The 26,681-nt window shown below is 39.2% G+C and overlaps 1 protein-coding gene across 6 annotated transcripts in view; it reads left to right on the forward strand.

Annotated features, from left to right (window-relative positions):
* The window catches only part of FAT1 (FAT atypical cadherin 1), a 127,938-nt gene that overhangs the window by 32,493 nt on the left and 68,764 nt on the right, over window positions 1-26,681 (forward strand). For all 6 annotated transcript variants that reach the window (XR_004923631.2, XR_013446660.1, XM_036112387.2 and 3 more), the window contains exon 3: window positions 24,041-24,355. Coding sequence is in view for 4 of the 6 variants with exons in the window: in XM_036112387.2 (XP_035968280.2) it covers window positions 24,041-24,355 (315 nt within the window). In the remaining 2 variants the exon portion in view is untranslated. The remainder of the gene's footprint in view (window positions 1-24,040; window positions 24,356-26,681) is intronic.

Here is a 26,681-nt window from a genome sequence, read left to right on the forward strand (position 1 = left end):
TGCTTGGTCTTAGTCTACCTTTGTTACCCGCGCCTCTAATTCTGTGAACCTTTCATCCATGTGAATAGACAGCAAGAGTCTGTTTGGTCAGTTGTGTTTTTCTGATTTATAAGGAACTCCTTAGGATGATCAAAGGAAGGTCTGAAAACGCTTTTGGAAGTTTTCTCTGCATATTTGGGTAGAGGTCTGTTTTGAGGAGGCACATTTGGCACCTGAGAACAGGTGAGCGTTACAGAAACGGAGAGATGATGGCTAGGTTCTAGATTTGATGAGGGAGATTAGTGCAGGCATGTCCAAATCTCAATTGGGACTTTTATTCTATGTGGGCTGCTAATAAATATTGTGAAGGAAATTATAGAGAATTGTGTTATTTAGCCTTTTGTTGGGAAATAAACTGCCCTAAAATGTAGTGGCTTTAAACAGCCACCTTTTATTTAGGTGACAATTCAGTTGGTTGGCAATTTGGGCTGGACCCCCGCTGGGTGTGTCCTTTGGTAGTTTCAGCTGGATTTGCTCCTGCTGGGTCCCTTGCCAATCAGCTTGGTGGCTTGGCTTCTGGGAGTTGGCTGGATGTGGGCTGCGGGCAGGGGCTCCTAGGGCCTGTGTCTGTGTCGCTTACCTGCCTAGCCTGCACGTCAGGGTTCCGAGAGCTGGAAGAGAGAAGTAGCTAGATCTCCTGGCCTAGGTTCAGAGCTCATATATACTCATTTCTCCCATCCCGTCGGCCGAGTAAGGTGATTCAGCAGGTGGGAAAATAGGCTGCTCCTCTTGATGGGAGGAGTTGCAAAGTATTGGGTTCATTTATCAATCTACCGCAGAGACACTTTATCTGATTTTTTTTTTCCCCTTTGATGAGGACATTCCTTTTGGATATTAAATATGCACAAGAATTTAAAGGCTTTTGAAAATTGTGAAAATATCTTTGGTGTCTTAAAAAATTTCTACCTTAGCTATGTATTCAGGTTTTTAATACTGTTAAAACATTTAGTGGTATTAAATACTTCTTCAAGTTATTTTTAATATGTTTCCACTTAAGCTAGAACTTTTTAAGTAAGAGTATCAGGAGTATCACATGAGGTCTAAAGATACTAAGGCAGTAGCCCTCTGTTCCTTCTCTATTTCATTTTATATCACAAAGGTTTCTTAAGTTTCTTGCCCGAGAGGATCCCAGTTTTTGAACGGCATTTTAATGCCAAAGGAAGAGATGGGTTGAGGAGTAAAAGGCAGCAGGGAGTTCTTCACAATGGCCTTTTTCTTGCAGATCCTATTTTTGCTCATTAGCACCGCCTTTCTTGCTAGTTAATTTGTCACAAATTATTTCACTCATTTATTGTTTTTTCTTAGAAAAGACGTGGGGGAAATGGAATGAGAAGTAGGTGGAAGATGTGGGGGACATGAAGATAGAAACCGGAATAGAGGGGAGAACACCAGAGTGTTGCTTTGGTGTCTTTTGGCTTTATACACATCCTGATATCTCTGCTGAGTTTCAGCTTCAGTGGCTGTATTAAAAATAAAATTGTATTTTAGTGCTGCTTACTATTGTGTTAAATTTGGCTTGTATTAGAATTGTTAGGGGACATATTTGCAACAGAATAAATAGGAAATAAGGCTCCATGATGAGTTGAAACAGAAATCACAGGATTTGAAACAGTAACTCGTAATTGTACTGACGCACTAAATGTTCTGATGTTTCTGTCTGGAAATTTTGGGAGTTAATGTCTTTGAACCCGTTGACCTATATATGGAAAAGGAAACTTGTATCTTTCACAGGGTTCTTTTAGAGAAGATATAATGAAACCCCAGTTAGTATTTTTTACCTCAAAGACATTAGAAAAACAAGCAAGTAAAAATATTGTTAGAGATGAAAAAAATAAGTGACCTCAGTAAAGTGTGTTTGCCATTGTTTACTGCCTAAGAGAGTTCAGTGATCATTATCAAAACGGTCAAGTTTCTAATAAAACTCTTTCATGGGTGGTGGGGGTGGGCAGTGCCTGGATGGCCAGTCAGTTAAGTGACTGAGTCTTGGTTTCTGCCCAGGTCATGACCTCAGGGTCCTGAGATTGAGCTCTGCCTGGGGCTTCACACTCAGTGGGAAGTCTGCTTGAAGATTCTCTCCCTCTGCTCCTCCCTCGCCCCCTCCACCCCCGCATGGGTGTATGCACACGAGTGTGTGTGTGCGTGTGCGCGTGTGTGCAGGCTCTCTCAAATCTTAAAAAAGTAAAACACTTTCATGGGCTGAAATTGAGGTTCTATAACAGAAATGTAGGTTTCATGAGAAACCTAATCTAGAGGTGCTGACCTAAAATTTGATACTTTAATGAATAGTGAATCGTGAATATGGTCTACAGAAGAGCAGAGTATCTAAGAGAATGACAGTCTTAAATTCTGTTTTGGGATTAGAGATGATCCTGCATTATAGATAACCTAATCCATACAGCCTGGATAAATGACAAGAAACACAACAGAACAATTCCTGTCCCAGAATGTACGCTAAACCATTTATTGGAAGTATTCCATTGTTTAGATTCTGTTATTTAGATCCAAGTATCCATGTGAAAGAAGTGAGCGGATTTTCACAGTCTGTATTAGCACAGTTGTGTAAGTTCTGGCGGTGTTTACTTTTACTTCTTATTTTTCACATCTCCAAAGGAGTTAGTGCTGCCAAGTTAAAGCAGCGCTGCTCGGTAAGACCGTTCCACGTATGTAATTTTAAATATTCTAGTCGCCACTCTAAAGAAGACACAGGTGAAATTAATTTTAATAATAAATTTTATTTAATCCAGCAGATCGAAGAGGGTCATTTCTGCTTGAAATCAACATAGGAGAGTATTAATGAGATCTTTTACATTTTTGAACGCGCGTGACCTCTTTAAGTCAGTGTGTGTTTTGTAGTTAGGAACACATCTCAGTTTGGCCCAGCCCCATTTCCAGTGTCCATTACCACAGCAGAGGTTTAGAGACCTGTGTAGAGTTCAGCCTCTTTAAAGAGTTATTTGTGGATGTAAAGCCAGGCTCAGTCCCCCGGGTGAGTGGGCGGCCCCTGTGGTCCGTCCCTCCAAGACTGGCTGGCATGCCCTTGCGGGAAGGGCAGGTGGAAAGGGTTAAGTGGCTTTGCATGCTGAGTTCAGTGCCGCGTGGGAGTCAGATACCCTCTTCTAATGGTATTCACTGAGATGTTAAAAACCCATTATGCTGGTGTTGCAGAAAATTTCTTTGTCAAAGATGCTGATGGCCTAGATCCTGGCATGGCTTTTAAAATATTACAGTAAAGCAATTCTTGTGATGTTAAACTAGCGTCAGAGCCAGATGGAAACTCATTTTGCAATCATTTGACTCAGGCTCTCTCTTGCTTTGTGTTAATGGATGTACGAAAAACCTAACCTAACAGTTAATTTCAAATTAGAATTTTGTTTTCAATTAAAAATTGTCCAGTGATAGCTTTTATAAAATTCTGACTGAATCAAGGGTCTTTTTTTTTTTTTTTTTAGGATACGCATCTGTCATTTAGTTTGCCCCATTCAGATTGCTTTTTCGCAGACATATTTGGGGTTGGTAGAAACTCTAATTTGATGTAAACCTTTCTCTGAAAGTATGATGTCTTAAGACAAATTTACAGTTATTTTCCAAAAGACTTGATTAGATGAGGCCTGCCATTTCCAAGTGAAAGCAACCTTTACTAATTTTAACAAACAAGTTCCTGTGGGTTTACAGAATTGTTAACCTGTGTAAGTAATTCAAAGCCCTTATTTTTTATACATCTCTTTAGAATTATGGGCAGTCATGAGAAGTCCCTCTTACATAAACTTGCTCTTTGTGTTGTTTCAATGTTCTCTTCTTTTCTGAGTTAAAGTCACATTTTTAGATTTTGGAATTTTCTGTGTAAATTTTGGGATGTGCGCACCGAGATGACTTTTTAGTCGTATTTATTCTAGTCATGACCCTTCTCATGGCATTTAAATGGCCACAGACTTAAAATCTGTCCTAGCACTGCTGCCCTTGGAGATCACAGATCTACCTGTTTCCATTTGGGCTTCCACCACAGTTCTACATCAAAAGTTGTGAATGAAGCTTAAGCAAATATGTTTATTTTGTGCTGGCTGCTGACCAGGAATCTGCTGAAACGCCTGGAGGTTTTTTTTCTTTCTTTCTTTTTTCTTCTTCTTCTTCTTTTTTTTTTTTTCCTTAAACCCCTGTTGGGTGAACCATCACTGTGACAGGTAAATAGCATTCCTCAGTAAAGCCTGAACTCTTCCTGGCTCCCCATTCATTTCTTCAGGACTGTTGAATGTAGGGATTGTCTTCCTGGGGACCCCATTGATTAGGTCACAGCCCGGTCTGCAGAAAACAGAGATGCCCTGGGGCCGCCTCTCTGCAGGGTATTTGCTAAAGCCCATGTGAAAGGGCCACGTGGGGGTCTCAACTATTACCTTGTGAACAGGAATCCATTCAGGCAGCAGAGCACATATTAAGGACCTATTAACTTCCTCAGGCTTCTCCTGGAATTGAAAAGCACTCGGGAGCAAAGGAATAATAGAAGGAAATTGTTGCCAAAGCCACTGATGGTGCATCCTGCCCTATCTCTGTGGGTACATCCCTTCAGCAGCAGATTTATTTCCTGCTGGGGAGTCTGTTAGCTTTAGAAGTCCCCTTAAAGGTCATGGAAGGGGAGTTTGAAAATGATTATATAATGTTTTTTTTTTTTCTTTGAAGAGTTGATTCTCTGTTAGAACATTTGGGCAAAATTGGCAGAGACCTAACCCGCATTTTAAAATGAGCTTTATTTTCCAATAAAACAATATATCACCATTGTAGAAGTCTGGGAAAATGTAGACTATTATAAAGAAGGAAAAATCATCTTAAAATTCTTCTGTCCAGAGCACCATAGAAGTTTTGTTAAATTGCGTACACACACACACACCCCCCCTCTACAGCTCCAGGTACTAGATTTAAAAAAAAGTAAATATATATTGCACATATATTGTTGACTTCCTTTTAACATACCCACAGCTTTTATGATTCTTAAGTATTCTTACATAATGTGATTCTGGATTATACGGAATGTCATCAGAGAGATAAACTCTCATATGTATAATAACACCCAATTTTAGAACATTTAAACTGTTTTCTTGTTGGTGTATTTCTGTTTTGCCCTCGTGTAAATTTCAGGAAGCAGAATTACTGGGTCAAAGAAAATAAAAATTTAAAAAGCTTTCTGATACAAAACAAATTGCCACATTTTCATCCAGAAAGAAAAGTCTCATTAGCAGTTTGAGAATATTAATCTCTCTGCATTCTTGCTGACACTGTTTGGATTTAAAAACAGGAACCAGAAAGGTGCCATTATTTTTGGTGAAAAAACTTCAGGGAACTATCATAATTGAAATGGGGATTGTTAGTTTTGTGTCTGGTTGTATGTTTGAAAATTCTTACTTTTTATAAACCAACTTTTTGAGACCATATTCTGATTTGCTTAGCTTTTTTTGGATTTTTGTCCCCAGTGACCTCTTAAGACTTATTTCTTTAACTTGTCTTTTTATTTTATTTTATTTTACTTTATTTTTAAGATTATTTATCTATCTGACAGAGATAGAGGGAGAGAGCACAAGTAGACAGAGCGGCAGGCAGAGGCAGAGGGAGAAGCAGGCTCTCTGCTGAGCAGGGAGCCCGACATAGGGCTTGATTCCAGGACCCTGGGATCATGACCTGAGCTGAAGGCAAACACTTAACTGACTGAGCCACCCAGGCGCCCCGAACTTGCCTTTTTTTAAAATGGGTGTCTCCTGTGTGTCAGATAAATGTCCTGTGGGGGAGACCTCTAAAAATGGAGACTTTTTATTTCCCTTGGTTAGCTACTGTTTATAAAAAGCCTCTGTTTAGTGTGAATTTCTAATTTGAGCTGCTGTGAGGGTTTCCAAATAATAAATGGGATTAAAAATGGGATTAAGAGGTATACACATCCAGTTATAAAATTAGTCACGGAGATGAAAAGCACAGCATAGGGAATATAGTCAAGTGATACTGTAATAAGTTTGGATGGTGACAGTGATTGCACTTACTGTGGTGAGTGAGCATTGTGAGTAATCTTTAGAATCGTCAAATCACTGGTGGATACCTGAAACTCAGATAGAACAAGCATGTCAACTAGGCTTCAGTAATTTCAAAAAAAAAATGATTTTACTGTTAGAACCAAGATTCTGTCTTTCTTCTCTAAGTGGTCCTTGTAAATCGATTCACTAACCCAAGTCCATAGTGATTGAATCGAGACAAATTATTTTATTCATGGGGTGATTTCAGAACAAATTATCAAAGATCTTTTATCAGGCAACAAGCAATTCTTGTCAGCTATTAACTCAAGTGAAGGACCCAGGAAAGAGTATGAAGCAGGTAAAACACACAGGTTTCTATTCAAAACATAATTGGGCAAGTAACAGTTAAAAAAAAAAAAAAGTGATAGTTTTAGTTGATGATTTAGGCAATGGATCTAAGAGTTAAATATTAAAATTATAGGCCCAGGTATTATGAGGTTAATACATTGATATAAATATACAGAGGTGATTTTATTGAGCCCTTGGAAAAAAAATACTCATTTAGAAATCCAATAATATTTTATTTTTTGTTTGCTTCATATTGCATACTTATAATCGCAGTAACTTACAAAAACTATTTTTAGAGTCCAATTTACTAGTAAAAGGATAAAGATGGGAGGAAGTAGGGAGGCAAAAAAAATATCTACATGGTTTCTTCAGAATTTGGGTGGAGAAGAAGATTCACAAATAATTATGGTACACAAACTTTCTGCCTTATTTGCCTTGGGGGACTCATTTTAAGGCGGCCGTACTGAATGGATGCATCTTTAATCATCTGGAAGTAAGAAATCCATTATTTTTCTAAACCAGACAGTGGTTGTCTGTTTTAATGGAACAGTTGGTTGATTACAGCTCTTCAGGGCTTTATTTTCCAATGCTTCCAGTGCTTACTTCCTGTACATATTTGAATTCAAGCTTTAGGGATTGTTAAAAGTGAGTCAGAGAGTCAAAGAATTTAGAGTAGGGATTTGATTAATACTAGTTTTTTTTGGTAACATTACAGTTAGACTGTTTAACTAAGGGAAGTAGATTTCCTTATAGCGGCAGATCCCCCCAACCTGGTTGCTTAGAAATGGACCTCTGTCTGTGAATACATACGGTGAACTTGGATGGGTTTATGGTACAGCCTCCCTACCAGATAGAACAGGGTCTGCCATTTTAGTAGAGGGCCCGTGCTTCTTACCTAAGTTGGAGGGAATCAGGTAGTTTCTTGTAGAAGTTAACAAAAAAGTCTTCCCTGTTTTTTTAAAGTAACCAAATGTAGGTTGGCTTTATGGAAATCAGAAATCTGTGTTAATTACAGAATTCCATATATAGAAAGCATTATTCAGGTTGAAAATTACTGGCTAAATGCTTCAAAAAGTTAAAAGAACCTCTGGGATGTATTCAAAGGAAAAGTTAACTGAAGTTAAAAAAAAAAAAAAAAAAATTCTTTTTTTTTTTTTTTTAAACACATAGTCCTTACCTGAGGAGTAACTAGAAGCGGCCAAGCAACCCCCAGGCCTCTCTTCGCTGGTTGTCAATCTGTGATTTAAGAAAATCTCCATGAAGATTTTTCATTTGAAGTAAATTGTAGGCCTTCATATAATTTATGTTCTAACTGAAACTTAAGGAAGTTTGGCTTTCCTATTAATGTTCTCACCGTCGTGGTCATTTAATGCTCTCTGCCATCCCACGCTCTATCAGCTATTTGAAATTTTATTTGAGGACAGACAGAAATGCTTCATTACAGCTTATTCATTCATGAAATGTAAGACTTGTTCTTGCTGTCCCTGTGAAAAGAGCTTCATGTGATTGCCTCTGCCTTTTTGGAATGCGTTGTTTCATCTAAGGGGTGATGCCCTTGGAGTGCCCTTCCAGGAATGAAAGAAAGGTGAGGTCAATCACAGGCCAGATAAGAAGGGTATGTGCTTCTTGGTTACTTCTCTGTCATTTTGGTTTTGAGACTTTGGCTGTTTACTTTATATTTTTTTCCCAAGGGATTAGGATGCTGGTTGACTTTTCTTCCTTTTAGATACAGTGTTTCATGCACAGATGGGGCTTGCTTGCTGAATTCCTGAAATTCATGACTTGATTTTTGGACATAAAAGAAGTTGCCAACAATAAGAGATTGACATTTTCAATTAGTCCAAACTGAACACAGAATGGTAAATGAAAACCACAGCTCCAGTATCCAGAGGTTACCCTTTAAGTTTAGATTTGCTACATTTTTGTTTTGTTACCCTATTTAAATTATGTATCTGAAATGTCACCTGCTGCAATTAATACTGGTGGGGTAAAGGGACCTGTGTTGGGTTTTTTTTTTTTTTCCTCCCCTGTTAACCCCAAACTGATGATTAACGTATAGTCAATGACTTGTGAAAAGAATATTGATTGCTTTGGAAAATACATGGTAATTATTTAAAGTTTCTGAGAGAAGTTTCATAGTTATTTCATCCTGTTGGAAAGAGGCCAAATGTCAGTTCTACGTTCTGTGCATTGGAATGTTCAGGTGTGGAAGGCAGGCACATTCTTCTCAGGAGGAAGCACAGATAACAGTAGCTAGTGAGTCTTGTATGAGCGCCAACAGGAAATTTGCAGAAGCACACTCTCCTTCTCACGGCTGGGCGTGGCCTTTCTGCAGACTCATTTCAGTGTCAAGCACAAAGCACTAATATGTACTGTGTGGTGGAACCTCCCATCTGGGGTAGGTATTGTATAATTGGAGAGGGGGTTCAGTCCAGATCACAGACTTAAAAAAAAAAAAGGTGTAATTAAAAATATCTTTTAAAAATTTGTTTTTGTTTTTTTGTTTTGTTTTGTTTTTTTTAAAGGAGATGATCTAGTTTATTATCGTCCAATACCCATGGTTCATAATGACCTAATTGGGTAGATAGGGCTCCTACGGAATGAAGAATTTCTTAAAGATTTAATAAATTCTTTTTTTTTTTCTTTTAAGATTTTATTTATTTGAGAGAGAGAAAAAACATGCACAAGAGAGACCACAGGTGGGGGGTGGGGGTGGGAAGGGGCAGAGGGCTCAGCAGACTCTCTGCTGAGCAGAGAGCCCTACATGGGGCTTGATCCCGGGACCCCAGGATCATGACCTGAACCGAAGATGGACGAGTGGCCGACTGAGCCACCCAAGTGCCCCTAGATTTAATACATTCTTAAATACAAATAAACATGATTAATTTTAGCTTATTTTCTTAAGTAGGTAAGCATATATCAGTAGTTTACTAAACTATTATTTGCTTATTCAATTATTTGCTTAAGTGAATTACAGAATGCCTATGTATTAGCTCAGTGGAATTAATTAAGTAGTCCTCTTACTGTGCTATAACTCTTGAAAACAACAGGAAAATAGTTTTTTAAAATTTGATATGCAATATTTTTTTAAAGATTTTATTAAAATTAAAATTTTTTTCAGTGAAAATTTTGGGTGTCACTGCGGGAATGTAACCATTTTCAGAGGGACTCACTGATTGTCAAAAGGATTAATAACTCTAGAGGGTGAGCAGAGAGAATGAAGAGCCAGACAACAAGCCCTCAGGATCCTTGATGGATCTGTGATCTTGTTAGGGAGAAGAACCAGTTTATTGGACCCTCATAGAAGCCTGGCAGGAGGTTGTGGGGAAATGAGAACGTGGGGACGGAAAAGGGGGTGGAAAGAAAGTCTTTGTGGCCCGGGAGTCTCTGCGTCAGCAGTCTCAAATCCTGCTTGGCTCCCCAAAGGGTGAGGACTTCGGAGAAATCACCAGTGGCCTTTGCAAGTGAAGCTTTGGGAGAATTTCATAGAAGCAAGATTACAGATGGTGGAAAAAGGCCTTGATGACGAGTTCCTTCATTCATTCACTTGCTGAAAACCATTGATTATTTATGTTTATTTTTTATTGTTCTGTCGATGACCATTTAGTGACTGTCTCCCACACGCCAGCGTGCGGGTGCTGGGGTTTCTGTACCGTACGAGGTACGCACACAATCCTGTGGACTGCGTGGAACTTTCTTTCTGGAGAGAGGAGACAGCAAATTAAACACACGCCGAAGAAGGTGCAGACACACACATTCAGCTTACAAGTGCTGTGGAGGACATTAAACAGGGCAGCATGGTGGCTTTTGTAGGCTGTCGATGAGACTTCCTTTAAAACCGAGTTGTCAGGGAAGCACTTCTAAGGAGGCAGTGTGAGCTGGGACTTGAATGACAGGAGTGGAGAACCAGCCTTTTAGGGCAATTTTTGATCCTAGGGAAGAGCAGCCCCTGAAATACGAACAGGCTTGTGTGGCTAGAAGCTGAGATAAGGTAGGTGAGAAAGGCAGGAGCCGGGTCATGCGGAGGCATGTGGTCTGTCACTGAAGGTGAATGGCGGGGGTCCAGGGCGCTCAGGCCCAGGGATGGGAGTAGCCCTGCCTTACAGGGGAGGGGGGACCAGCCGCTTGTCTCCCTCCAGTTTTGTGGTAGATGCTCCTCCTTTTTTTTCCTACTGCTGACGTCTTACCGTTCTGCAAGCCCTATAGCTCATTGTGTTTCCCAGTCCAGGCTTTACACTTGGCTCCTTGGGGACAGCTGTGATAGCAGGTAATCACTAGTAACAAGGAGAAAGGAAGGAAAATGCTCCTCTCTTTTTCTTTCCACTCCTGTCAATTCTGATGGTTTGCCAAACCAATTTTCCTCTTTAGTAATAGACTTTCTTTTTCTTTTGGATAAAAACCCTTGGATGAGATTGCTGTTTCTAACTACGTATAAAGGAAATCATTAAAAGCCAGTTCTTTTCTCTCAGAAGCATATTTTTTGTTTAAAAAAAAAAAAGTCTTTGCACGTATAGGTCATAAAACACTTTGAGTTAGAAACATTTACGATTTTTAGCAGTTCAGTAGGTAAGTTACTGATATTTTGAGAGAAATCTTAGGAGGTGTATGATTCATATTCTTTTACCTGGGTGGGGATCTTAGGTTTTTCTTCCCAGGTCTTAGTTAAGGAGGCACTCAGAGGAGCCTCATCTCCATATGATGCTAATCGTTTCATAGATATGGTGACTAAGGGTTAACTGTTATGTAGATAAAAGGTTTATGCTTCAAATACATTTTTTTTTTAGCGATCATGGTGCATTCTAGCAGTGACTTCTGTTGAACTTCGTTAGTTTTAACTCATAAATCTGTAACGACTACTGGAACCTTGTTGAAATTTGATCAAAATTTGATGAAAATAAGTGGGGAAGGAGATAGTATTTGGGGCAAAGATGGACATAATGTTCTTTCTTTGCTCCAGACATTTCTAATTGGATTCTTCCTAGTTTGACTATCATGCCATATTTGAAATTGGGACTTTATAGTGTCTCGTAAAAGTCATTCTGTACTTTATTGGGGCTTGGGGGAGAGTTAATGACAGATCTCAAAGCCGCTAGAGCAGCACTGATGTGTGCTGTGCACACGTTTAACATATTTTTTATACCATCAATGGAAATTATTTATATGTCTATTGAAAATACTGCCACAGTGGTCTAACTTTCTTTGGCTCTGCAGCATTCAGTTCAGAACTAAACTTAGGAGTATTTTGGTCACCTGGTCTTTAAGTGATTCTAACAGTTTTGTTTCAAATACTACTTTATCATGATGTAGTTTCTATTAGCCAGTTTACTCCCTGGAGTACTAGTAGCGTCCTTGTAAGTACAGAGGGTTGGGAATTAAGGGAATTACACTTCTGGTAAGAGTCTTCCTCAATCTTGACTTTGCTTTAGTTTCTCAAGCATCACAATAGGTTATTAGTAGTAATTACCTTTATTATTTTATACATGAGGAAACTGAGGCATAACTTGAGTTTCTGAGTTCTTACAGGTATTGGGTTTGGCAGCAGAGTGGATATTTAAAGTAGCTGAATATTGCCTCTAAATTACACCTTTTAAATTTGTAAAATAACTTGAATTTTTAAAATTTAAAAACTGCTTTGGAGTTAAAATAGAAGTTACAGAACTTTTTTTTTTTTTTTGATCAAAAGTGAGGAAAAATGTGACTTTGGAATGGATAGGAAAGGGAGGGGGGATTGGTATTTGCTTCCACTGGTGTTCAGTTCATGTAAAACGTACCTACCTTTGGGCAGAGCTGAACCGCATGTGGGTCTTAGGTTTTATTTTAAGAAAAACAAATAGGTGCAGTTTTCTGTGTTTAGAATCTGTTTTATAGGAAGCCTAAACAAACCTTAGAAAAAGGAAAACTTGCTCTTCTACCAGCCTGGTGCGTTCTAGGACTCGGGAGACAACTGTCTCTTTTGGAAAGAGCTGTGTTTATATAGTGCCCCGTGTAAATCCTCCACTGTAGCAGAGGGAGCTCATTCCTTTCCTTCTTTAGCCAGGGAGTGCTGGAAGGAGTTTGGCATGAGGCTTCGTCATTTCAACTGACATTTTAATCGCTGAATAGCGCCTTGTCTTCTTCAGGCTAAACATACTTTGCAATACAAATGTTTCGGGCAGTTGTTCTACTGCTTATGGAAACCTGTCCGTCACTCTTCACTTTGAAAGGTTGACATTGCTGACATTTCTTAAGTTCTGTTGAGGACACTTTGGATTCATCCTTCACAAATGCAGGTTTAAAAAAAAATTATGCACTGCATGTGTATTTCTTGTAGAAAAATTAAGAAAATGCTATCACAAAAAATTCATCCCTATAGCCCAGCATTTTTAGCGTGTATATACCTCTTCTCCCTGTCTTTAGATAGCTTACAAAATGGAATTGTTACAGTCTGGTTTGTTTTTTTTTAATTACTCAATTACATGTTGCATCATTAAATTCGGGCAGGGACTCCTAACCTAAGAAAAGATTTAGCTGACCTTTGTGTAAAACGTATTTATAAAATAAATAGAAATATTAAAATATACCTAGTTGTTAAATTACTTTGTTGCCCTTCTCAAATACTTGTGCTTTCTTCCCCTTTTCTCTTCACTGTTGCAGCGAATAAATTACTCTTCTATTTAACTATCTTCCCCGCAAGACCCTATTTTACTAGTCTTGGTTTCTTTAGCACCTCATACCATCCTTGGCAAATAGTAGGAACTCTGTTTGTTGAATGAATTAAAGAAAGTGTAAATCAAGAATGCCAGTTTCAAGATTAATTTCTAGGAAGATCCAGACCACTATAAGCAACATAAAAGCCTTTCATGAAGGGGATATTATAGGATACAGTTTTTTAAAAAAAATCTGTTACTTAAATTTTGGGACTAGATTAAAAAGTCATTGAGATTTCTTTTCCAAAGAAGGGTATTGCTTAAAATACCAGTTTTTTATCTGATATAAAAGTTATAGCTGGCTTAACATTTAGAATTCTACTCGCTGTGTCTCTATCAAATAAATAAATAAAATCTTTTAAAAAAAAAAAAAAAGGGGGCGCCTGGGTGGTTCAGTCGTTAAACGTCTGCCTTCGGCTCAGGTCATGGTCCCAGGGTCCTGGGATCGAGCCCCACATCGGGCTCCCCGCTCAGCGGGAAGCCTGCTTCTCTCTCTCCCACTCCCCCTGATTGTGTTCCCTCTCTCGCTGTGTCTCTATCAAATAAATAAATAAAATCTTTAAAAAAAAAAAAAAAAATTTAGAATTCTGGCCCTACTACCCACCACTCAGTATTTTAAAGTTACTGACTGCACTCACAGCTCAATTATGATCTCACAGTGATCTTCAGTATTACATAATGCCTTATATACCCTCTATTATGTTTCATGTAATATAAATTTAGTCTGTTTTTTTTTATGTAGCAAGATGATAGGAAAAATACAGTTCACCCCTGAACAAGGTGGGGATTAGGAGTCCTGCCGCCCCCCTCCCCCAGCCTCTTGGCAGTTGAAAATCCACATATAACTTGACTCCCCCAAAACTTAACTACTAAAAGCCTACTGTTGACCAGTAGCTTTACCGATAACATAGTCTATTTAACACATGCTTTGTGTGCTACATGTGTTGTATATGGTTTTCTTATAGTAAAGTAACCTAGAGAAAAGAAAATGTTAAGAAAATCATAAGGAGGAGAAAATACATTTACAGCACTAAACTGCATTTGTCGAAAAAGATCCACATGTAAGTGGGGATCTGTGCATTTCAAACCTGTGTTGTTCAAAGGTCAACTGTATATGTTAACTTTCTGAGTCTAGGACAGTGTTAGATTCTATTTCATGTCCTTTTTCCTTTTTTATCCTAAACGTAGTCAGATGGAATTCTTAAACTTTGTGTAGGGATCTGTTTGGCCCACATTTAGTTGGGTTTATACTTTAAGTCCTGTCCGTCCTTCTTCCATGGGCAAATGCTGGTAAACTTCTGTTATGTGTTAATTTTTCTTTTCATTAATAGTGATGGATTAATGAAGATCACCTGCATAAGCTTACAGAAAAGAGCCAAGGCTTGAGAGTCAGACCTCCCTGTTGAATCACAGCTCTGCTACCCCATAGGAGTAAGAAAAGCAGAGGAAATCACCCTGGTGCTTAGGAGTTTGGGCTCTGGAGCTAGTAGGCTAAGTTTTGGATTCTCTGCAACTAGTCGGGTAATTTAAGGCAATGTACTTAACTTTTGAGGCTTAAACAAGTTATTAAATGTAAGTGCTATAATGGCTAACTGGTAAGGGAATTCACTAATTCATTGATTAATGTATTCCTCTTAGGATGGTGAGTAAATGACTTTGGACAGGTGATTTTTCAGCTCAAAACCTCTGCATCTGGAGCATGAGAAATGACCACCGAGCTTACAGAGTAATTGTGAGGATTAAATAATATGGCGGGGGGGCCTGGGTGGCTCAGTTGATTAAGTATCTGACTCTTGATTTCGGCTCAGGTCATGATGTCAGGGTCCTGGGATCGAGCCCTGGCTCGGGCTTCACACTCAGCACAGAGTCCGCGTGGGGTTCGCTCTTTCCCCCTCTCCCTCTGTCCCTCCCCCTGCTCTTGTTCTCTCTGTCTCAAATAAAATCTTAAATAATATGGCATAGAGCATTTGCTGAATGTGCATCCGGTAAATATAATGTGGAAAAATAATCAACAGTGAACTTGTACAGCTTCTAACATACACGACAAACTACTAGGAACATTGGCATAAGTATGTGAAATATATCCTTTGAATTTTAATGCCTCCAAAGGCTGTTTTATGTATGTAGTTTTATCCAATTAATGTGTATTCAGATGTTACTTTTGATACCCAAGGATGATCCTCTTTAAGAGAGCTTATGCATGAAAGCCCTCATTAACAATATTAATGATTCTGACATGGAAATCAGAACTTGGAATCATTTCTCAACAAAGCATGAAAACATGGTTTAGCAGAGCTTGCCATGGGAATGACTCTTTGCAAAGCTAGAGAAATCCCTGGACTTGAAACATGATGCTTAAAATCTGATTATGAACTTAATTAATATGTTTTAGTAAGTTTGCAACTCAGAAAGCTTCCTCAGCTAATTTTAAAGTTATTGCAACAATTTTAATTGAAAGAGTTGATAGATCTACGTTTTAATTAAGATGATTTAAATAGGCAGTTTAAATAATGAAAAAACAGATTGGCAGTTACTGCATAAAAAGCTTTCCCTTTAATCATTAATTTATGACCTAACTCTGGGCAATGTAATTACAGAATTTCCTAGACCTAAAACTTTGTAAGTTATTTCATATATAAATACTTTTGAATTTTAGTTGTTGAAGTTGTCAGACTGTCCATTGTTACACATCTGTTTACATTAAATGAAACAGATAAATACTTGGAAAGAAAATGTATATCTAAAAATATAAAGGGAAAATAAGATGGGAAGGTTATACTAGAAAAACTTTTAAAGGACTGCTGGTACTCAACGGTTTGTCTTTTTATCATGTGCATTTTAAATATGGCTTAAAAGTCATTGTTATAGAAATTTAAAGACCAAAAAAAATTGGTTCACGGGGTTGATTTTCTTTATTGTCCCTCCATCATCTTGTTTATTTGTAGGCCTACCCCCCCCCCGCACATATAATTGTGTATTTGTGCGGTTTTTATTTTTAAAACAGAACTAAACAAAACTAAGGTAATACTTTATATACTTTTATAAAGGTTTTTCATTTGTTTTCTTAATTTGTATATCACTAACATTTTTCTTTGTAATTAATATACACATCTTTTTTTTTTTTTAAGATTTTATTTATTTGAGAGAGGGCACACGTGGGGAGAGAGGCAGGGGGAGAGGGAGAAGCAGGCTCCCCGCTGAGCAGGGAACCTGACATGTGCCTCCATCCCAGGACTCCTGGATCATGACCTGAGCCTAAGGCAGACACTTAACTGACTGAGCCTCCCAGGGACCCCAATACACATCTTTTTTTTCTTTTTAAAGCTATATCATATATACTAGTATGTATAAAATGGTTTCCTTTTTCTCCTGAAATTATGAAATGTGCTTAATGTCTTAATGGCACAGAACAACAAGGTTTCTGTAGAATCAGGTATTTTACCTAGATCCCCAAATACTGTGAGGACAGCAAAACCAATTTTTTTTCCATCTGGTCATTACATTTTTTACATTCCACTGAAGCCAAGGCTTTTTCTCTGGAAACTGCAGGCTGTGTTCAGTTGCTCTCATGCTTCTCTCTAATTAGAGGACACAGCAGAGACTGGGAGGTGCTGTAGCATGATTCTCTGAAGCCAGTGTTTTTGGGATTGAATCCCAGTTCCGTATGATCAAACGGTGACTTCCGGCAAGTTGTTGACACTGTTTCCTCCCTTGTGAAATAGGGTTGATCATATTACCTACTCCTTAGAGTTGCTGTAAAGATTAAGTGAATTAATATATGAGAAGTGTTTGAAATAGTGTTTGGCACATCATGAGCTCTGCATACGTATTTGTGGTTATAACAGCATCGGCAGCGTCCTTAACATTTCACTGCGTTTGCTGTGTTTCCAGTCACCACTGGCTTCACATCAAATGACACATCTTTGGTTTTGAAAGATCAGGTCATGGTAATAATCAGGACCATGTCTTTAAGTAAACCGGAGAGAGAATTTTACAACACGACTTCCTCCGTTTTTAGCGGTAAGAGGGCAAAGAGGTACCCGTTGAGCTGTGCGGTCTGCCGGTACGCTGCCTAGCAGTTTGCTTGGTCCGTGAGGGGTGCTGTGTGGTTAATTCATTGTACTTATTTTGACCTTTTTATTATCAAAAGCATGGGATATATACTTTATTTGTATTTAAAAAGTTGATTTATAGGGGCGGGAGCCTGGCCGGCTCAGTTGGTAGAGCTTGTAACTCTTGATCTCAGGGTCGTGAGTTCAAGCCCCATGCTGGGTGTGGAGCTTACTTAAAAAAAAAAGATTGATTTACACGTGTGTGTGTATACACACACACACACACACACACACATATATCTGTGTATATATATAAAATTGAGTATTTCATGAAAATGAGATAAAAACAGATTCAGAAAAATTTTATCATTTAAAGAAGGAAACAATTAGATTAACAGAAAAATTGGGTGGATAGTACAGAGTTCCCATAGCGCCCCTATGCCACACACAGTTCACCCTCGTAACATCTTACATTAGTATGTCTGTTTGTTACAGTTAATGAACAAATATTATACATTCGTATTAACTACAGCCCATAGTTCATTCAGATTTCCTTAGCTTTTTCCAAATGTTCTTTTTCTGGTCCAGGATCCTATGCAGGCTCCCCCATTACATTTAGTCCCTCTGTCTCCTCGGCTCCTCTTGTCTGTGACTATCAAAATTACCTGGTTGGTGATAGACATCCTTTTTTCAAGAACCCACACTTAACAAGCTCCCACTATTTACCATGCCCTAAACAAAACAGGCAAAACATCTCTCCCTTCAAAGGTTTGCATTTTAAGAGGGAGCTTATAGTCTACTTTTTAAAATTAATTTCATAGCAGATTAATGCTGAATGTGACAACTGTGGGACTTCTGATTTTTCCCTAGTTAGGAAAAAATTGAGTAACCATTTATGGATTAATTGCAGACACATAGATGTTGCATCTCTAGTGTGTAGAAGGTATCTGTTCTTTTAAAGTGTGTATTGTTGAAAGAAAATTTAAAAAAAAATTGAGTATTGCTTTTGTTTTCGGGAAAACATTTATCTCCAGAAGAGTTGCCCTGTGTATGAGAAGACTAAGAATTGGAGGAAGGAGTGGCCAGTTGCTTGTTCCCTGTAGGGAACATATTATCCAAAATTATATTTCTTTTTTTTTTTTTTTTTTTTTATTTATTTATTTGCGAGAGAGAGAATGAGAGACAGAGCATGAGAGGGAGGAGGGTCAGAGGGAGAAGCAGACTCCCCGCTGAGCAGGGAGCCCGATATGGGACTCGATCCCGGGACTCCAGGATCATGACCTGAGCCGAAGGCAGTCGCTTAACCAACTGAGCCACCCAGGCGCCCCCAAAATTATATTTCATGTTTAAGTTTTTCTTGTGATTGACTAAAGAGGCTTTTCATATAATTGCTGTCTTAAGTTTGGTTCCAGAAAAGTTAAAAAAAAAAAAATAACAATCATGTGGCATGATCCACCAGAAAGGAGAGTAAAGTTTGCAAATTTATGTTGCCAGGCCAATTCTGATGATAAGTATTTTTGAGCTGGAGTAGCTGAAGAATCTGAAATAGCAAGTTTTTGTTGAAACTTCTGGCACTGGGGCTTGATAAGGGGCCAAGACCTGTTCAACAAAGAAAATAGGAAAATTCCAGGAAGAAAGATGTTCTGTGGCCATGGAAATTTGAGTTAGTTAAAATACTTTTGGCAGTAAAGTGGCTGTGTATAATTTTACTTTTGCCTTAAAAATGACTGTGTTGAAAGCACCCTGTTCCACCTATGTCGGCTGGAGGACACGCTGGCCTTTCCTATTCAAGGACAATATTCGAGTTAACGACATCATTAACCATCAGTGGTGGGTAGTAGGAATTAGTTATTCTTGGAAACCTTTCTCTACTTATGGGTCATTTACTTGAGCAACTAATACTGTACACTCTGACCTGGGAATAATCAGGCTGTGGAAAGACAGCGTCAGTACCTGTCTAAATTATTATATATGGACAGGCATGAATCTTCTAGAACTTTTGCTGTGAGCTCCATTTTCAGCCACATTGGTCAAGCTCTTTTAACAATTACATCGTATTTATTCCCCCTTTCAGTCTAGCTGTTCCACTGTATGCACATTTAAAGTCAGTTTCCATAGTGACATCTGGTGGTGGCTTTGAAATCCTGGAGAGTATGTTTGGAATGATAAACATTTTTACTTTAATAGCTCCAGATTTCCGGCTTCCTTCAAATTTTTCAGCTTATTAACAACCTTTCTTGAAAATGTCTTCATTGTATTCTTGAGGTTGGAAAGCGAGTCATTTACTGCCTCTGTCATGTTTCATTAAAGCAAAGGAATGATTCCTTGTAACGTTGCTGGGTGGTGCGCATAACAGGCTTGTCTAAACTTGTCTCCGTACTCAAAATGTACACCCCGGAATCACGAAGCAGCACCCCTACCTCATCTCCCGCTCGTGTACCAGAACCTGGGGATTAGAAAGGTGTCCTTCTCACGTTACCTGTCGCACTGGTACTTAGAGCACTGATGTCTCCTTGTCTGGCTGGAGGGACGGCTGTGGAAGGTCTGGGCTTCCGCTGCTCTCTCTCGCAGGATGGGCTCACAGGTCACCTGGTTGCATGCCGGTGTTGCTCTCTCAGGAAGTGAGAGCGGGATAAAAAAATAAGAGCAGAGATGGCAGAGAAAGAAGGGAAGACGTTTGAAGGCACGGGGAAGACCACTGGGGAAGAGTTTGTGTGCCGTGTCTGTATGTACCACTAAGTGTGGCGTCACTGTGGTGTGTGTTAATGAGAAGTACCTCAGAGACTGGAGTGTGCATATTTATAATTGTTGTTGGTCCCTTAGAGAATTGCTTCAGGGAATTTGTAACGGAGTGCGGAAACAGCGGTTATTGGAAGCTGGTTGTTGGAAGTGGTCATTGGAAGCTGGGTCATGGGGAGAGAGAAGCAGGGGTGAGGTGGAGATTTGAGAGTAAACCGGAGATTCACTTCCAGTGCTGGCAGGGAGTCTTAGTGGTTGCTTTCCGGTGTCAGAGGTACTAACCAGAAGCCGTCCGTGTGGAATTTTGAAGACTTTTATGAATGAATGAAGGTACTGCCGAAGTTACGGGAGTCCGTCTGTCCATGCTGCTAGTGGCTCCCAGAAGGACTGGGAACACGGGTAGGAATATGGACACCGTGACTGGAAGGGTGGACGCCGCAGGTCGTCTCAGAGCTCAGGACCCCTGTAAAGAATGATCAGCTCTGATGATCATTCTCTGCCTCATTCTGGATTCTAAACTCTGTACCTGCTTAGCTTCCTACACATGGCCCAGCCTTCAGCTTTCTGTAAAAACAAGGGAGTTGCACTGTTGGACTGCTGAGGGCTTGCTGGTCTACTGTTTTTGATTTTTTGAGGGCGCCAAGGCTAGACCTGCTACTCCGTCTCTCTTGCTGTGTTATGTGGACGGCTTCTAGCCGGTCCTGGACCAGAGGTCCGCTCTTCTAGGTTCAAGGTGGAACTCAGTACGGTGCTTTATGCCTTTGGGCGCATACAGGTGTCTTCAGATACACCAGATGTATCTGGTGACTGAGCAGACAGATGAAAAAGCAGAACATAAAATAGCTTTGCATATGTGTGGTCTTTTCCCACCTACTTTCTGCTTTTAAAATAATGCTTAGAATTCCAGTCAGCAGTTAGAATAGTACTTGGGCACTGCCCTTGAACGTCTGTGACCAAGCAGGGGCCTTGCATCTTCTCTCTTTTATTATCCTTTAAGGAGGACCCTTACTTAAGCAATTGAAAACTTGTAGCCTCTCCTCGTGGCCTCAGCCCCTCGTGGCTCCCAGTGCCCAGTGCTGTGGAGCGTGTGACTGTGATGCTGGGCCCGATCATGACTGTATAGCCTGTGGTGAAGACCCTGAGTTCTGGAGTCAGACCCACTCAGATCCCACTTCTGCCTTGTAACTGTTGGCTGGGGCTGTGTTTCTTTTCTTTTCCTTTTCCTTTCCTTTCCAGATTTTATTTATTTATTTGTCAAGCACAAGCAGGGGGAGCGGCAGGTAGAGGGAGAAGCAGGCTCCCCACTGGCAGGGAGCCTGATGCGGGACTTAATCCCAGGACCCCGGGATCAAGACCTGAGCCGAAGGCAGCGCTTAAGCAACTGAGCCACCCAGGCGCCCCCGCTCTGTATCTTTTAATGTTTAGTAATATCTGGAAGTTAACTTGGGTCTTGGAAACTTCCCCTCCTAATGGTGGCTAGGAGATCCTGCAAAGAAGGATATGGTTGATCCTCTAGTTGCCAGGTGATAGGGAAGAGAAGGGTAGCTCCCAGCAGAATGCATCCTATAACTGAACACTGCAGTCTGGGTGCTCACAGACTAGCCTCGAAGCAGAACTTGATGGAAAAGAAATAGCTGCTTTTGTCTGTGATTTAAACCTTGTACTTGCATTTTATATTATATACTTAATAAAAATGCAAATATTATATATTTTCCTTTTTTCTTTCCACCTTGAAACTGGAGAAAGCTATTATATGTGAATGAACATTTAATAGAGTCCTTCTGAATCCTGATGTGTAAAAAAATGAGTAAGAGGTTTCACTTGTCTTTTTAGAGTTTTCACATTAAATTTTGTTTATTACACTTTCATCATACTACCACGGACTGGTGGCATTTTGTTGACCCTGAGGTCAGAGACTTGTGGTGTTTGAACTCTGGTTCTGTCATTTATTATGACCCTGGGAAAGGTGCTCATCTCTCTTAATCTGAGGTTTTCATCTGTGGTGTGGGCATAATAAGACCACATGTTTAGTTAGTTTGGCTATAATGACTAAATAAGGTAGTGTGTGTAGGTAATAAACACTGAACAAACTTGTTTCTGTAATTACCATTATTATTAAATGCCTACAGATCACATTTAGAGGGACACAATTTTAAAAAGTGGATAGCAGCATGAATTGAGTATTAGAATCAGAAAGAGGTGAATACAAGCACCATGTAGCTGTCTTCTTGAGATTTGCTAACACTTCACCTGTCAAATGAATTATGTTACATTTTAATGGCAGAACACAGAGGAACATATGTATACTCATTTATTAATATGCAATCCTAGTAGAGAGAACATTCTGTTATTCCCTGACCTCCTTTGTATCCCTTGATGGGGGTGATAAGAAGAGAAACTGGAAAAGATGATTTTTCCTTGGTCACTAAGGATGCTCTTCTTTCAGGCTAAAAACAGGTAGAACTTTACTAATTTCGTGAACAGATTGGGTATGCATAGACTATGTTTGGAACAGACAAAAAGGAAAATATGTTCAGTTTTTCTGACTGTTACCTCTGCTGCATAGGGAGAGTTGTGAGGCTTTGTTCGTTATTTCTAGGAGTATTACAGATCCATTTTGAGCATTTGCTAAGAATTAATGAATCAATTGTAAATAATAATGCTTTCTGAATAGCAGTACTCATTCATGATCATCTATTTCACATTTTAATATTTAGTTGAGTTTGGTATTTATAACTTGTAAACCTTTTGGGAAGTGTTAGATACAATGATCTGACATTCAAAACAAATGAGTTTTTGTGATGTTAATTACTTCACATAAACAAAGATTTACATTTATGCAGTGATCAAAAAGTAAGAAATACAGATTTATGTTTGGTTGAGATAAGTACTGTTTCATTTCTCAGTGCAGATTAAATTGACATTTGTTCTTTTTCCTGTAGTATTTTGCATTAAATGGGAAACCGGTAATGCTAGAGTTGTAGGATTTCCAGAGTCCAACCTGGACCATAGTGTTGAAACCCCAAAAGTAGCATTCGTTCAGAATGATTAATGCACAAGGAAAAAATGCAGTGACATATTTTGGGAAAGCCAAAGGACAGGATCACACCATTGAATAAAAAGGTGGGATTTGCCTTAGAGTAATGGATATTTCCATTTTATCATCATCCTGAGAAGTGGCTAATGCTGGGATTAAGTAAGGTTTTGACTGGTTTTAGTGGCTAGGCCAGAACATGACCGACCCCTTAACCGTCTTCTTTGTAATCCCATAACTCACCTTTTACTGGTGGACTTAGTAGGAAATGTGTTCTAGCTTGGGTCCCAGTTGAGGGACTTTCTGTACCACCTTCAGTTAAGGCATCTATTAATTTTTGTTCATTTAATAAATAATTACTGGGCTCTGGGTGAGGTGCTGTATTGGTATTCAAGAAGGATGTGGCCTCTGCCCTTGTGGAGCTTATATTGTGGTGGGAGAATTTATATTTTTAGCACAGTGGTTGTCTTGCCATTAGCCTAAGGGGATTAGAGGGTTTCATTCTGTGCACAAGAGACTCGAGCAAACCTTTATTCTGGATTCTGAAATGCTGTGCTCTGTTTTCTTGGCCACTATAAAGGGTGTGTATACCAGACTAGGGCGTGTCGGGGAAGATTGATGCAGCCTCTTTATCTGTAAACTCCAGCAGTGCTCACGGGAATGCAGTGTGGGAAGCAGGAGCTGCTAGACTGTGCGGACTCTGAGCTCGGCCACCGCCTTTTGACTTTGTTTCTGGGTCCCTGATTAACCTCTGGAAAAATCCGTACATCTCAACTGGTCATAAATTTCGTCTTTGGAAACACAAGAGTATTGGACCATTAGCTGGTCTCTTAGTGCCCATCTCATTGGGTGGTTTTGAGACTTAAATGACATACTCTTTGTAGAGTGTTCCTCATAGTGCCTGATGCCTAATGCTCGGACGCTTTTATAGCCAGTGCTACGTGCCGAGTGCTCTTCTGATTGTTAATGTATTTGCTCATTTAATCAACCTGTGGACATACTCTTCTTTCCATTTTATAGGAAGAAGTTAGGCAACTTGCCCAAGGTCGCAGCTCTAGGTGACACATGAGCCCTTGAGAAATGAGAGTTGTTATTTGGGTTGACCCTGGGTGGCGCAGCAGTTGGTTGTTGACATGTCATTGTCCTTCCTTACAGGTGTCCTAGAGACTTCAGAGCGCCTGGACCGGGAGTCCACCTCCCATTACTGGCTCACCGTCTATGCAGCGGATCGGGGTGTCGTGCCTCTCTCCTCGTTTATAGAGATCTACATAGAGGTTGAGGATGTCAATGACAATGCACCACAGACGTCAGAACCTGTTTATTATCCAGAAATAATAGAAAATTCCCCCAAGGATGTATCTGTGGTCCAAATAGAGGCATTTGATCCAGATTCTAGCTCTAACGACAAGCTGATGTACAAAATTACGAGTGGAAATCCACAAGGATTTTTTTCAATACATCCTAAAACAGGTACGTGGTAATAGTATCGTGTGAAATGTTCATGCTTACACTTCTTGATACGGGGAAATTAAGAATTTTCTTAATTTACCACTTTTCTTTATTTTGATAAATCGTTTCCCTTCTGAGTTATTCAAAACAAGGCTTTATTTCCTGAAGAGAATTTAGTCCAAATGTTCTCCTTTCCCCCCTTTGAACTTGTTTTTATAGAGCTTATTTTATGGCTTTGCTCATTAGTAGAATTTCACTTTCAGGTGAAAACACAAATACAGTGTTTCCATAATAGCTCCTAAATTAGTGATCTGTCTTAAACTCACTGCAAATTCTGCTGCTAAGTATTCCAATTTTCTGAACTTTGCTTTTTATGAAGAATTATCAGAGGAATTTATTTCACAATTCACAGTATTTTTCTGTGTGGTTTTAGAATTTTTTCGTAGAGCAGTGCTGTGTTTCTGCAGGCGGGAGGGGATCAAGATTAAACAGTTTTCAGATTGGGAGCAGTTACTTTCTTGAACTGACACATCAAGTTTTCCTTCTGTTTCCCCAGGGTCTGACCCCCTGCTTATAAGTGGCTAGCTCCTTGACTCCAAAATCCTCTTCCAAAATCCTTATCAACTTTTAATCTTTGTTCTTTTACATTTCACAGCACCTCTGATTTTTTTTCCTCCGTTCTTGCTTCATTTCACACACAAAAAAAGAGCTTCCACCTAGCTATCATTTGTGTCCTACTCTTTGATTTCCTGATCACAGTTAAGACAGAATCGCCGTATGACATTGAGAGGACAGTTTATTTGTAGGAAAGAAAACTTCTTATCAGATCACTGGCCTTTGAACTCAGGGATGTTTCAGTGATGTGGTACTTTTCAGTAGCATCTAGTTAACAGAAAATTCTGAAGAGGGAGATTGACTGTAATGCACGTACATTCCCCCATCGTGTCTTTGCTAATTCTGTCTTTCCTTATTCTTGGCGGGGGGGGGGGGGGGGGCACTGGCCTTTTCAGTTACTGGGTTGTCTATTTCATGTATTAAGGAAGTAATATACAAAAATCAAAATTAAGGAGGTATTCTCTACTTCTTTACCGGTCTTTGCTGTCCCCCTCCCTTCTTTTTGTACTATTCTTACTTTGTAATGTTCCTTGTTGAACTTAAAGCAATTCTTGAGGTAGAAAGAAGCTTGCGGTCAGTGTCTGTACCACAGCTACTATACGATACCAGATAGAGATCAGTGTGTAGGTTCTGTCTCTTAAAAAACATGTTAAAATGTTGGGTTTTTAAACCTCTTGTCATTCGTAGTCTGTCTTGATTGTTGAAAGTAAACTTAAGTACAAGATTTATCTTGAATATATGAGATTTACTTTTGCATGGAGTCCGCTTGTGATCACTCTCTGCCCCTCCCCCCATGCGTGCACACACACTCTAAAAATTTTTTAAAAATGACTTAAGAATGATTGAGCTGACAAAGTACAACATCCATTCATGATAAAAACCTTCTGCAGAGTAGCTCTGGAGGGAATATCCCTCAACATAATAAAGTCCTTATATGAAAGACCCACAGCTAATATCATTCTTAATGGTGAAAAAGTGAGTCCTAAGGTCAGGAATAAGACAAGGATGTCCACTCTTACGGTGTTTATTCAACATAGTACTGGGAGTCCCAACCACAGCAATCAGATAACAAAAAGGAATACAAGGCAACCAAATTGGTAAGGAAGAAGTAAAACTCTTGCTATTTGCTGATGACGTGATACTATATTTAGATAACCCTAAATACTCCGCCAAAGAACTGATAGAACTAATAAATGAATTCAGCGAAGTCACAAGATACAAAATCAATGTTCAGAAATCTATTGCATTTCTATACACCAATAATGAAGCAGCAGAAAGAAAAATTAAGAAGATAATCCCATTTACAGTGGCACTCAAAATAATAAGATACCTAGGGATAAACCTAACCAAAGAGGTGAAAGACCTATACTCTGAAGACTATAAAAAACTAATGAAAGAAATTGAAGATGACACAAAGAAATGGAAAGATATTCTATGATCATGGATGGGAAGAACAAATATTATTAAAATGTCTATACTACCCAAAGCAGTCTGCACATTTACCGCAATCCCTATCAAAATACCAACAGCATTTTTCACAGAACTAGTACAAACAATCTGGAAATTTGTATGGAACCACAAATGACCCCGAATAGCAAAAGCAATCTTAAAAAAAAAGCAAAGCTGGAGGCATCACAATTCCAGACTTCCAAGTTACATTACAAAGCTGTCATCATCAAAACAGTATGGTACTGGTACAAAAATAGACACATTGATCATTGGAACACTACAG

This window comes from Halichoerus grypus, chromosome 3 (genome assembly GCF_964656455.1).
Source record: "Halichoerus grypus chromosome 3, mHalGry1.hap1.1, whole genome shotgun sequence".
Taxonomy (NCBI): Eukaryota; Metazoa; Chordata; class Mammalia; order Carnivora; family Phocidae; genus Halichoerus; species Halichoerus grypus.